This window comes from Salvelinus fontinalis, chromosome 5, assembly GCF_029448725.1.
Source record: "Salvelinus fontinalis isolate EN_2023a chromosome 5, ASM2944872v1, whole genome shotgun sequence".
NCBI classification, from domain to species: Eukaryota; Metazoa; Chordata; class Actinopteri; order Salmoniformes; family Salmonidae; genus Salvelinus; species Salvelinus fontinalis.
In genome coordinates this window covers 60741754-60753966 of record NC_074669.1, presented here as the reverse complement: position 1 = coordinate 60753966, position 12213 = coordinate 60741754, and the positions used below count along the sequence as shown (strand labels likewise).

At 49.5% G+C, this 12213-nt stretch overlaps 1 protein-coding gene across 2 annotated transcripts in view; it reads left to right on the top strand.

The window, feature by feature from the left end:
- Positions 1-12213, top strand: part of tusc3 (tumor suppressor candidate 3) — a 112153-nt gene that overhangs the window by 52608 nt on the left and 47332 nt on the right. For both annotated transcript variants that reach the window (XM_055924086.1, XM_055924085.1), the window contains exons 5-6: positions 1050-1190; positions 2620-2709. In XM_055924086.1, coding sequence (XP_055780061.1) covers positions 1050-1190; positions 2620-2709 — 231 coding nt within the window. The remainder of the gene's footprint in view (positions 1-1049; positions 1191-2619; positions 2710-12213) is intronic.

Sequence of the window (12213 nt, the reverse complement as noted above, 5' to 3'; positions counted from 1 at the left end):
CTCACCTCCTTTCACTGGGTCTCCCTCCCTAAACCTCACCTCCTTTCACTGGGTCTCCCTCCCTCAACCTCACCTCCTTTCACTGGGTCTCTCTCCCTCTGCCTCACCTCCTTTCACTGGGTCTCCCTCCCTCAACCTCACCTCCTTTCACTGGGTCTCCCTCTCTCTACCTCACATCCTTTCACTGGGTCTCCCTCTCTCTGCCTCACCTCCTTTCACTGGGTCTCCCTCCCTCAAACTCACCTCCTTTCACTGGGTCTCCCTCCCTCAACCTCACCTCCTTTCACTGGGTCTCCCTCCCTCAACCTCACCTCCTTTCACTGGGTCTCCCTCCCTCAACCTCACCTCCTTTCACTGGGTCTCCCTCTCTCTACCTCACCTCCTTTCACTGGGTCTCCCTCCCTCTCTCTACCTCACCTCCTTTCACTTGGTCTCCCTCCCTCTCTCTACCTTACCTCCTTTCACTGGGTCTCCCTCCCTCTCTCTACCTCACCTCCTTTCACTGGGTCTCCCTCCCTCAACCTCACCTCCTTTCACTGGGTCTCCCTCCCTCAACCTCACCTCCTTTCACTGGGTCTCCCTCCCTCTGCCTCACCTCCTTTCACTGGGTCTCCCTCCCTCTGCCTCACCTCCTTTCACTGGGTCTCCCTCCCTCAACCTCACCTCCTTTCACTGGGTCTCCCTCCCTCAACCTCACCTCCTTTCACTGGGTCTCCCTCCCTCAACCTCACCTCCTTTCACTGGGTCTCCCTCCCTCTACCTCACCTCCTTTCACTGGGTCTCCCTCCCTCTACCTCACCTCCTTTCACTGGGTCTCCCTCCCTCTACCTCACCTCCTTTCACTGGGTCTCCCTCCCTCCCTCTACCTCACCTCCTTTCACTGGGTCTCCCTCCCTCAACCTCACCTCCTTTCACTGGGTCTCCCTCCCTCAACCTCACCCCCTTTCACACACACACGGACTCTCTCTGTCCCCCTCTCCTTCTCTTCTCTCCCTCTCTTCTCTCCCTCCTCCTCCTCCTCTCCTTTCCTCCCCCCTCTCCTCCTCCAGATCCGTGTGTTCCGTCCTCCTAACTACTCTGGCACCATAGCCCTGGCCCTGCTGGTGTCCCTGGTAGGAGGGCTGCTCTACCTCCGCAGGAACAACCTGGAGTTCATCTACAACAAGACTGGCTGGGCCATGGCCGCACTGGTGAGAGAGGAGCACACCAAGAAGCACACACACACGCACACACACGCACACACACACACACACACACACACACACCAACATACCAACATACCAACATGTATGCATATGCAGACAGGCACACACATTCACACACACAATGGACTGGTGAGAGCACAACATCCCTGAAGTAGGTAAGCAGAATGTTCCTATGAACGCTTCTCACAGCGTGATATTGTCTTTCCTAAGTGTTCCACATAATGGTTTCTTAGAACACGTACGTTAACAAGCTGTTGATGAAGCTGCCCACACCACACACGTTCTGCCCGCCTAGGGGGAGGTGCAATACCATAGTTACATATATATATAATGGTTAGAAAAGCCTTTGTACTCAACTCAACTTCGGCAGAAAAGCACTTTGTGTACAGTCTACAAGGCAGTCTGTAAGGCAGTCTGTAAGGCAGTCTGTAAGGCAGTCTGTAAGGCAGTCTGTAAGGCAGTCTGTAAGGCAGTCTGTAAGGCAGTCTGTAAGGTCCATACAGGTCTAAGAATCTTCATCTGATGACCCTGTTGCAGGAAGTGTAAAACTTGTAGTGTATTTGAGGTTTCAAAAGGCTTCTGAAGTTTGTAATTTCCACTTTGAAATCTCAGACTTGATTTCCCTCATGAAAAATGTTTCAACCCCTACAAAAATGTTCATTAATTATAGTCCACTAAATAATTCAAACAGGCTCAAGTTAAGATCCTACATCTGTATATGAAACATAGACGTAGATTCTGCATTTCTTCAGTTGTTTGTAAACTACAATCAATGAGCATGATCCAGCATGCTGGTCCGGCTTCATCAGCAGCAATGCTCTTATTGATAGTGAGGGCAGTACGAGGCAGAGTGGACGAGGGTCCTATGTGTAGACAGAGAGGGTTGTTATCCCATATGTTAAGAGACAGGGAGAAGGCTGAGGAAGCCACAGAGAGTATTGATCGTAAAGGGAGCAGCGGGCAAGTCGCGGAGGTCAGGTTCAATGTGGTTTTTACCTCTCCTCTGCTCTGTTGGAGTGGCGAGATGGATCGATGCGGGTGTGTAGCCTCTCTCTGTCTCTACTTCTGTCTTCTCTCTCTCTCTCTCTCTCTCTCTCTCTCTCTTTCTCTCTGTGTGTGACTGTGTGAAGAAATAGCAACAGGAGTGTTGATGAGTGTATAGTAATTTCTACCTGTTGCTTCTGTAACTTTTAACTTTTCTCTGTGTCTGTCTCTATCTGTCTCTGTCTCTATCTGTCTGTCTCTGTTTGTCTGTGTCTGTCTGTCTCTGTTTGTCTGTCTGTCTGTCTCTGTCTGTCTCTGCCTGTCTGTCGCTGTCTGTCTGGCGCTGTCTGTCTGTCGCTATCTGTTTGTATCTCTGTCTGTCCATCTCTCCCCATCCCTCTCTCTCTCTCTTCCTCTCTCCCTCCCTCAGTGTGTGGTGTTTGCCATGACGTCAGGCCAGATGTGGAACCACATCCGCGGCCCACCTTACGCACACAAGAACCCCCAGAACGGCCAAGTGGTGAGTCTGCCCACCTCTACATCCACTCCTGATTGACGTTTTTCTGGGGCTTTAAACACTGAGTGGACAAAACATTAGGAACACCTGCTCTTTCCATGACATAGAATGACCAGGTGAATCCAGGTGAAAGCTATGATCCCTTATTGATGTCGCTTGTTAAATCCACTTCAATCAGTGTAGATGAAGGGGAGGAGACAGGTTAAAGAAGGAATTTTAAGTCTTGAGACAATTGAGACATGGATTGTGTGTGTGTGCCATTCAGAGGGTGAATGGGCAAGACAAAATATTTAAGTGTCTTTGAACCAGGTATGGTAGTAAGTGCAGCGGTTTGTGTCACGAACTGCAATGCTACTGGGTTTTTCACTCACAACAGTTTTCCGTGTGTATCAAGAATGGTCCACCACTCAAAGGACATTCAGCCAACTTGACACAACTGTGGAAAGCCTTGGAGTCAACATGGGCCAGCATCCCTGTGGAACGCGTTCAACACCTTCTAGAGTTCATGTTCTGAAGAACTGAGCCGTTCTGAGGGTGAAAGGGGTTCAACTGAATATTAGGAACATGTTCTTAATGTTGGGTATTGGCTCTCCTCTCATCCCTCCTCTCATCCCTCCTCTCATCCCTCCTCTCATCCCTCCTCCCATCCCTCCTCCCATCTCTCCTCTCATCCCTCCTCCCATCCCTCCTCTCATCTCTCCTCTCATCCTTCCTCTCATCCCTCCTCTCATCTCTCCTCTCATCCCTCCTCTCATCCCTCCTCTCATCCCTCCTCTCATCCCTCCTCTCATCCCTCCTCTCATCCTTCCTCCCATCCCTCCTCTCATCCCTCCTCTCATCCCTCCTCTCATCTCTCCTCTCATCCCTCCTCTCATCCCTCCTCTCATCCCTCCTCTCATCCCTCCTCTCATCCCTCCTCCCATCCCTCCCCCCATCCCTCCTCTCATCCCTCCTCTCATCCCTCCTCCCATCCCTCCTCTCATCCCTCCTCTCATCCCTCCTCTCATCCCTCCTCTCATCCTTCCTCCCATCCCTCCTCTCATCCCTCCTCTCATCCCTCCTCTCATCCCTCCTCTCATCCCTCCTCCCATCCCTCCTCTCATCCCTCCTCTCATCCCTCCTCTCATCCCTCCTCTCATCCCTCCTCTCATCCCTCCTCCCATCCCTCCTCTCATCCCTCCTCTCATCCCTCCTCTCATCCCTCCTCCCATCCCTCCTCTCATCCCTCCTCTCATCCCTCCTCTCATCCCTCCTCTCATCCCTCCTCCCATCCCTCCTCCCATCCCTCCTCTCATCCCTCCTCTCATCCCTCCTCTCATCCCTCCTCCCATCCCTCCTCTCATCCCTCCTCTCATCTCTCCTCCCATCCCTCCTCTCATCCCTCATCTCATCCCTCCTCTCATCCCTCCTCTCATCCCTCCTCTCATCCCTCCTCTCATCCCTCCTCTCATCCCTCCTCTCATCTCTCCTCTCATCCCTCCTCTCATCCCTCCTCTCACCCCTCCTCTCATCCCTCCTCTCATCCCTCCTCCCATCCCCCCTCTCATCCCTCCTCTCATCCCTCCTCTCATCTCTCCTCTCATCCCTCCTCTCATCCCTCCTCTCATCCCTCCTCTCATCCCTCCTCCCATCCCTCCTCTCATCCCTCCTCCCATCCCTCCTCTCATCCCTCCTCCCATCCCTCCTCTCATCCCTCCTCCCATCTCTCCTCTCATCCCTCCTCCCATCCCTCCTCTCATCCCTCCTCCCATCTCTCCTCTCATCCCTCCTCTCATCCCTCCTCTCATCCCTCCTCTCATCTCTCCTCTCATCCCTCCTCTCATCCCTCCTCCCATCCCTCCTCTCATCCCTCCTCTCATCCCTCCTCTCATCCTTCCTCCCATCCCTCCTCTCATCCCTCCTCTCATCCCTCCTCTCATCCTCCTCCCATCTCTCCTCTCATCCCTCATCTCATCCTCCTCCCATCTCTCCTCTCATCCCTCCTCCCATCCCTCCTCTCATCCCTCCTCCCATCTCTCCTCTCATCCCTCCTCTCATCCCTCCTCTCATCCCTCCTCTCATCTCTCCTCTCATCCCTCCTCCCATCCCTCCTCCCATCCCTCCTCTCATCCCTCCTCCCATCCCTCCTCTCATCCCTCCTCCCATCCCTCCTCTCATCCCTCCTCCCATCTCTCCTCTCATCCCTCCTCCCATCCCTCCTCTCATCCCTCCTCCCATCTCTCCTCTCATCCCTCCTCTCATCCCTCCTCTCATCCCTCCTCTCATCTCTCCTCTCATCTCTCCTCTCATCCCTCCTCCCATCCCTCCTCTCATCCCTCCTCTCATCCCTCCTCTCATCCTTCCTCCCATCCCTCCTCTCATCCCTCCTCTCATCCCTCCTCTCATCCTTCCTCCCATCTCTCCTCTCATCCCTCATCTCATCCTTCCTCCCATCTCTCCTCTCATCCCTCCTCCCGTCCCTCCTCTCGTCCCTCCTCCCATCTCTCCTCTCATCCCTCCTCTCATCCCTCCTCTCATCCCTCCTCTCATCTCTCCTCTCATCCCTCCTCCCATCCCTCCTCTCATCCCTCCTCTCATCCTTCCTCCCATCCCTCCTCTCATCCCTCATCTCATCCCTCCTCTCATCCTTCCTCCCATCCCTCCTCTCATCCCTCATCTCATCCCTCCTCTCATCCTTCCTCCCATCTCTCCTCTCATCCCTCCTCTCATCCCTCCTCTCATCCCTCCTCCCATCCCTCCTCTCATCCCTCCTCTCATCTCTCCTCTCCTCCCTCCTCCCATCCCTCCTCCCATCCCTCCTCCCATCTCTCCTCTCATCCCTCCTCTCATCCCTCCTCTCATCCCTCCTCTCATCCCTCCTCTCATCCCTCCTCCCATCCCTCCTCTCATCCCTCCTCTCATCCCTCCTCTCATCCCTCCTCTCATCCCTCCTCTCATCCCTCCTCTCATCCCTCCTCTCATCCCTCCTCTCATCCCTCCTCCCATCCCTCCTCTCATCTCTCCTCTCATCCCTCCTCTCATCCCTCCTCTCATCCCTCCTCCCATCCCTCCTCTCATCCCTCCTCTCATCCCTCCTCTCATCCCTCCTCTCATCCCTCCTCTCATCCCTCCTCCCATCCCTCCTCTCATCCCTCCTCTCATCCCTCCTCCCATCCCTCCTCTCATCCCTCCTCTCATCCCTCCTCTCATCCCTCCTCTCATCTCTCCTCTCATCCCTCCTCTCATCTCTCCTCTCATCTCTCCTCTCATCCCTCCTCTCATCCCTCCTCATCCCTCCTCTCATCCCTCCTCTCATCTCTCCTTTCATCCCTCCTCTCATCCCTCCTCTCATCCCTCCTCTCATCCCTCCTCTCATCCCCCTCTTCTGTATACGTCGCCACGTCTAGAAATGAAGCGATGGGAATCGCTGACTTGTTTTCCCCAGTGAAAGACGGGACAGAGACGTCTCTCGTTGAGCTCCATGTGTGAATTCAAGTTGGAACTTTCTGAGTATCAGACCTGACCACTCAATGAAACCGTAACCCTGTACAGTCACTGAATTAGCCACGGTCTTTTTAATTAGCACCACAATAACCAAGAGGATAATAGGCTTTCACACTGTGGTGAAATCCTTAACACTGTTCCACTGCAGCAAAAAGTGTTGAGACTTGGTCAGAATGAGTCACACACACACACACACACACACACACAGACACACACACACGTACGTGTCATAGGTGGAGAAATGTAAATAAAGCCCTATACCATAAGCACTGTCAGACAGGTGGTAACCACAAGGTTGTTATGTCTGATCTGAGTACTGTTCTTATTGCTCCTACTCTTGATCTCCAGTCTGTAGGGCTCTCGTCTATACTGGTCTCAGATCAGTGTTAAAGCCATCTATGGCGCTCTAAGCCCCACCCTGGAAAAGGGTTTCTGGGGATGGGGGGGTTGTGTGTGTGTGTGTGTGTGTGTGTGTGTGTGTGTGTGTGTGTGTGTGTGTGTGTGTGTGTGTGTGTGTGTGTGTGTGTGTGTGTGTGTGTGTGTGTGTGTGATGTGCGCGTGCGCGTAGGCTTGAGTGTGTAGTTAAATATGTGTGGGTGTGTGTGCATGCATTTGTGTGTGTGTGTGAGCGGCCAGCTGGGAGCAGTCACAGTGGCTTTATGTCAGTCCAGAGACACGTCAGGGTTGCTGTGTCCCAGACACTCAGACGGTTGTATGTCGACGTGTCCCGTCTGGACGATTACGAGGAGACTCAGGAAATACAATTTATGGGGGGGGGGGGGGGAGAAGGCCATGACACACACTCGGACACAGACACACAGACACACACACACACACACTCACTCACACAGACACACACAGACACACACAGACACACACAGACACACACAGACAGACAGGGACAAGTAAAAACATTTTGTTCAAGATGGACTCACTCATCAGCAGTGACGTTTTAGATCCAGTTTGATAGGTTTGTTCTAAACCATCTATAAGATATATATATATATATATATGTAGTATAATATCTGTTTCTCCCAACAGTCAGAAAAGCAATATAGCATTAGGTAGAATGGATGGATGTAACATTGGAATGGCACATTGAGAGATGGACAGACAGATGGATAAATAGTTTTTAGTCTCCTATAGTCGGTTTTCTGAGAAAGAGGGGGAGAGCTTGACACAGTTAGAGGATTAGAAGAAAAATAGGTTCTCCTCTTGAAGAGTCGGTTTACAGACAGACACCGACAGACAGACAGACAGACAGACAGACAGACAGACAGACAGACACAGACAGACAGACAGACAGGAATGAAAGGAGCATTGTGGGATGACAATTAAGAGGAAGAGATAATTACTAATGGGCTATAAATAGTTAAACGACACATTGTGAGCAGAGTGAGAAGATGGTGGACTGTATCAGAGAGAGGCTGTGGGTGGGTTGGTTCCTCTGTCCTTGTGGGGACCTATATTCCCCAAAGTCCCCACAAGGACAGTAAAATGTGACCGACCTCCTCGATTTGGTCTTATGTAGCAAAATTTGAAATTGTGTTTTTTACATTGGATAAAAGTAGAGACTAGAAGATGGTATATCATACACTGCAGTTGAGGGACAATGGGAAAGTAATTCTGCTTTGAAAGTTGATAAACTTGTAACCCCACTTTTGAGAAAATGGCCCTTGAATGTTTTGGTACACCTACTGGGGAGCTTTTCTTTGTCTACATCTATTCAGCATTGTTCACACCCTCTTAAGCTTTAGCCCCACCCATCTCTTTAAGGATTCACATGTGGTAAACACACGCTGTATCAAATAAAATCTATGTTTATTTGTCACATGCACAGGATACAGCAGGTGGAAACAGTACAGTTATAGTACTTGCATAGTAGCAATATCAAAAACACCAAGTGTTAGGATAAAAATATTTAATAAATATTTTCTCGTTATTAGATGACGCTCACCCGACACGGTTGTCTAAATGGATGGGTCATGTGAAGGAAATGCTATATCCAACCCCCAGCCACATCGAGCTAAGTGGATGGGACACTATTGTCTAGACATGTACACATGTTCATTAAATACAACCGATGGCCGTAGTCACCCCCAGACACACCTAGCTAATTTGATGGGTCATGTAATAATCCGGCCGAAGTGGAGTCTTTTGTTTAGACATTTAGCTAGCTAGCTAAACAATGAACCGGCATCACCTCAACTAATACTGCTACCAATACAAACATTGTCATAGCTGTAGTATGAATCTGCAAGTAGCTAAAGCTAACAAATTAGTTTCAATGTTAACTAGCTAATGTTAGGCTGTAACTAGCAATGCAAATTGATTGCTGATTCAAATAATATTACACAGATCATACAGGTAACGTTAGCTAGCGAGCCAGCAAGCTAACGTTTGCTAGCTACCTAACATTATGCTTTAACTTGCAATAGAAAATGACTCCCTGACTAAATTAGAAACGCATATCTGGAAAATGTGGCTACACTCTTACCCGTATACATGGATGAATGCTTCAGGGCAGATTGGAACCATTTAACGTTTTGTTTGTAGCTACATCTTGTTTGGCCAGCGTTGTGTCAAGTCACTCGGTTCACATTGACCGTGGCGTGTGCAGAAAGTAGCCCATCACTCCTACTGATCTGTCGATAGCGCCTGCTAAATTCAGGGCATCAATGTTGAGAAAAGTAGCAAAAAGTTTGTAGTTCTCGATGGCTAACGTTATGTCTTTCAAAAACGGCACAGTAGAAAGGACTGTCAACACATACTGAACAGCTCACGTTATAGACAGAAACGGCTACATGGCAGACCAATACAAACTCATCTCCCGGCATGTCCAGCCCATCCATTATCTCAGCCAATCATGGCTAGTGGGAAGGTTCCTGACTTTTTCCGTGGCTAAACCAACTAGGCTCATAATTTAACAATTTGATTTGTATTTATGAACAGTTCGAACAGACATCATTAAGGTTTGGTCTAGCAACAGAGATGCATTGGCTGTTCAGATGTGTAGGAGGAGACTCGGCATAGGGGAAGGGGTTAAATACCAGTGCTTGTGTGGATGTCTTTTGTCTTACTCAGCTGTATCGACCCAGTGGGTGAATAAACTTGGTTTGAGCTTTATTAAGCGTCCGTGTGTTTTAATAGGTTCATTTAGAACCTAACAAGTGTTAGGTTTAGTGTTAGGTTTAGGGGTTAGGGAAAATAGGATTTTGAATGGAAATCAATTTTAGGTCCCCACGAGCATAGAAGAACAAAAGTGTGTGTGTTTATGTTTATGTTTATCAGCGTCTGGAGCAGTTTAGTTCCAACAGATTTTCCAGGCCTCAAAGGGAAGCTATTTCACACAGATATGTTCCCACCAAACCGGAAGCACCGGTTGTTGTTACTGTGCTTATTTACTGGGGAAGCACCGGTTGTTGTTACTGTGCTTATTTACTGGGGAAGCACCGGTTGTTGTTGCTGTGCTTATTTACTGGGGAAGCACCGGTTGTTGTTACTGTGCTTATTTACTGGGGAAGCACCGGTTGTTGTTACTGTGCTTATTTACTGGGGAAGCACCGGTTGTTGTTACTGTGCTTATTTACTGGGGAAGCACCGGTTGTTGTTACTGTGCTTATTTACTGGGGAAGCACCGGTTGTTGTTACTGTGCTTATTTACTGGGGAAGCACCGGTTGTTGTTACTGTGCTTATTTACTGGGGAAGCACCGGTTGTTGTTACTGTGCTTATTTACTGGGGAAGCACCGGTTGTTGTTACTGTGCTTATTTACTGGGGAAATATTATTGTTGTCGAAAGTCAACCAAAAACTAAAAATAGTGCTCAAACTACAGGGTGTTTTTCCAGAAAGATTTCCCGGTCATCATTTATACTTGTGCATCGGAGTGTGAAATTATAAAAACAGAGAGAAGAACATTTAGTGGAGAGGGAGGAGAGAAAAAATGCTGCCTTGATTTCCAAACTAAAAGCTACATTTGCATGAAATTATCCTCTTGTCAGACTACTGGATGTCCTTTCTGCATTTCTTCCCCCTCTTTCTCTCCTCTCCTCCCTCCTTCATCTGGCCCATTCACTCTTCTCTCCCTTATCACCCTCTCCCTTCATCTCTGGCCGGGCTCAAAACCCTTTGGAGAGAGAGAGAGAATGAGAGGGAGAGAGAATGAGAGGGAGAGAGAATGAGAGGGAGAGAGAATGAGAGGGAGAGAGAATGAGAGGGAGAGAGAATGAGAGGGAGAGAGAATGAGAGGGAGAGAGAATGAGAGAGAGAGAGAATGAGAGAGAGAGAGAATGAGAGAGAGAGAGAATGAGAGAGAGAGAGAATGAGAGAGAGAGAGAATGAGAGAGTGAGAGAGAGAGAGAGACCAGGGTTGTTTGGGTAATCAAAGCGACTGATGCGGTTGGCCAGTCGGTTCAGACTGTGCAGAAAAGCTTATGGGCGACTGGAGCTGTTTCAGGACACAGAGAAGAGAGAGTTAGAGAAGAGAGAGAGAGAAGAGAGAGAGAGAAGAGAGCTAGAGAAGAGAGAGCTAGAGAAGAGAGAGCTAGAGAAGAGAGAGCTAGAGAAGAGAGAGCTAGAGAAGAGAGAGTTAGAGAAGAGAGAGTTAGAGAAGAGAGAGTTAGAGAAGAGAGAGTTAGAGAAGAGAGAGTTAGAGAAGAGAGAGTTAGAGAAGAGAGAGTTAGAGAAGAGAGAGTTAGAGAAGAGAGAGTTAGAGAAGAGAGAGTTAGAGAAGAGAGAGTTAGAGAAGAGAGAGTTAGAGAAGAGAGAGTTAGAGAAGAGAGAGTTAGAGAAGAGAGAGTTAGAGAAGAGAGAGTTAGAGGGAGAGAAGAGAGAGTTAGAGGGAGAGAAGAGAGAGTTAGAGGGAGAGAAGAGAGAGTTAGAGGGAGAGAAGAGAGAGTTAGAGGGAGAGAAGAGAGAGTTAGAGGGAGAGAAGAGAGAGTTAGAGGGAGAGAAGAGAGAGTTAGAGGGAGAGAAGAGAGAGTTAGAGGGAGAGAAGAGAGAGTTAGAGGGAGAGGAGAGAAGAGAGGGAGAGAAGAGAGAAGAGAGGGGGAGAAGAGAGGGAGAGAAGAGAGGGAGAGTTAGAGAAGGGAGAGTTAGAGAAGGGAGAGTTAGAGAAGGGAGAGTTAGAGAAGGGAGAGTTAGAGAAGGGAGAGTTAGAGAAGGGAGAGTTAGAGAAGGGAGAGTTAGAGAAGGGAGAGTTAGAGAAGGGAGAGTTAGAGAGAGGGAGAGTAAGAGAGAGGGAGAGTAAGAGAGAAGAGAGGGAGAGTTAGAGAAGGGAGAGTTAGAGAAGGGAGAGTTAGAGAAGGGAGAGTTAGAGAAGGGAGAGTTAGAGAAGGGAGAGTTAGAGAAGGGAGAGTTAGAGAAGGGAGAGTTAGAGAAGGGAGAGTTAGAGAGAGGGAGAGTAAGAGAGAGGGAGAGTAAGAGAGAGGGAGAGTAAGAGAGAGGGAGAGAGAGAGAAGAGAGGGGGAGAGAGAGAGAAGAGAGGGGGAGAGAGAGAGAAGAGAGGGGGAGAGAGAGAGAAGAGAGAGAGGACAGAGAGAGGGGAGAGAGAGCGAGAGAGAGAGAGAGAGAGAGGGAGAGTTAGAGAAGAGAGAGAGAGAGAAGCCCATTCACATTCCACACAGATAACCCACAAATAGAACTCTTACAATCCTGTCTGCTTTTCTCTGTTTCCCTCTCTTACTATCCCCCCTTCTCTCTCTCTGTCTCTCTTTTACCTCTCGCTCTTTCTCTCACCACCCTCTCTTTCTCTCACCTCCCCCTCCCTTTCTTTCACCCCTCTTTCTCTCCCCTCCCCCTCCCTTTCTCTCACCTCCCCCTCTCTTTCTCTCACCTCCCCCTCCCTTTCTTTCACCCCTCTTTCTCTCACCTCCCCCTCCCTTTCTTTCACCCCTCTTTCTCTCACCTCCCCCTCCCTTTCTCTCACCTCCCCCTCTCTTTCTCTCACCTCCCCCTCCCTTTCTTTCACCCCTCTTCCTCTCACCTCCCCCTCCCTTTCTCTCACCTCCCCCCTCTCTTTCTCT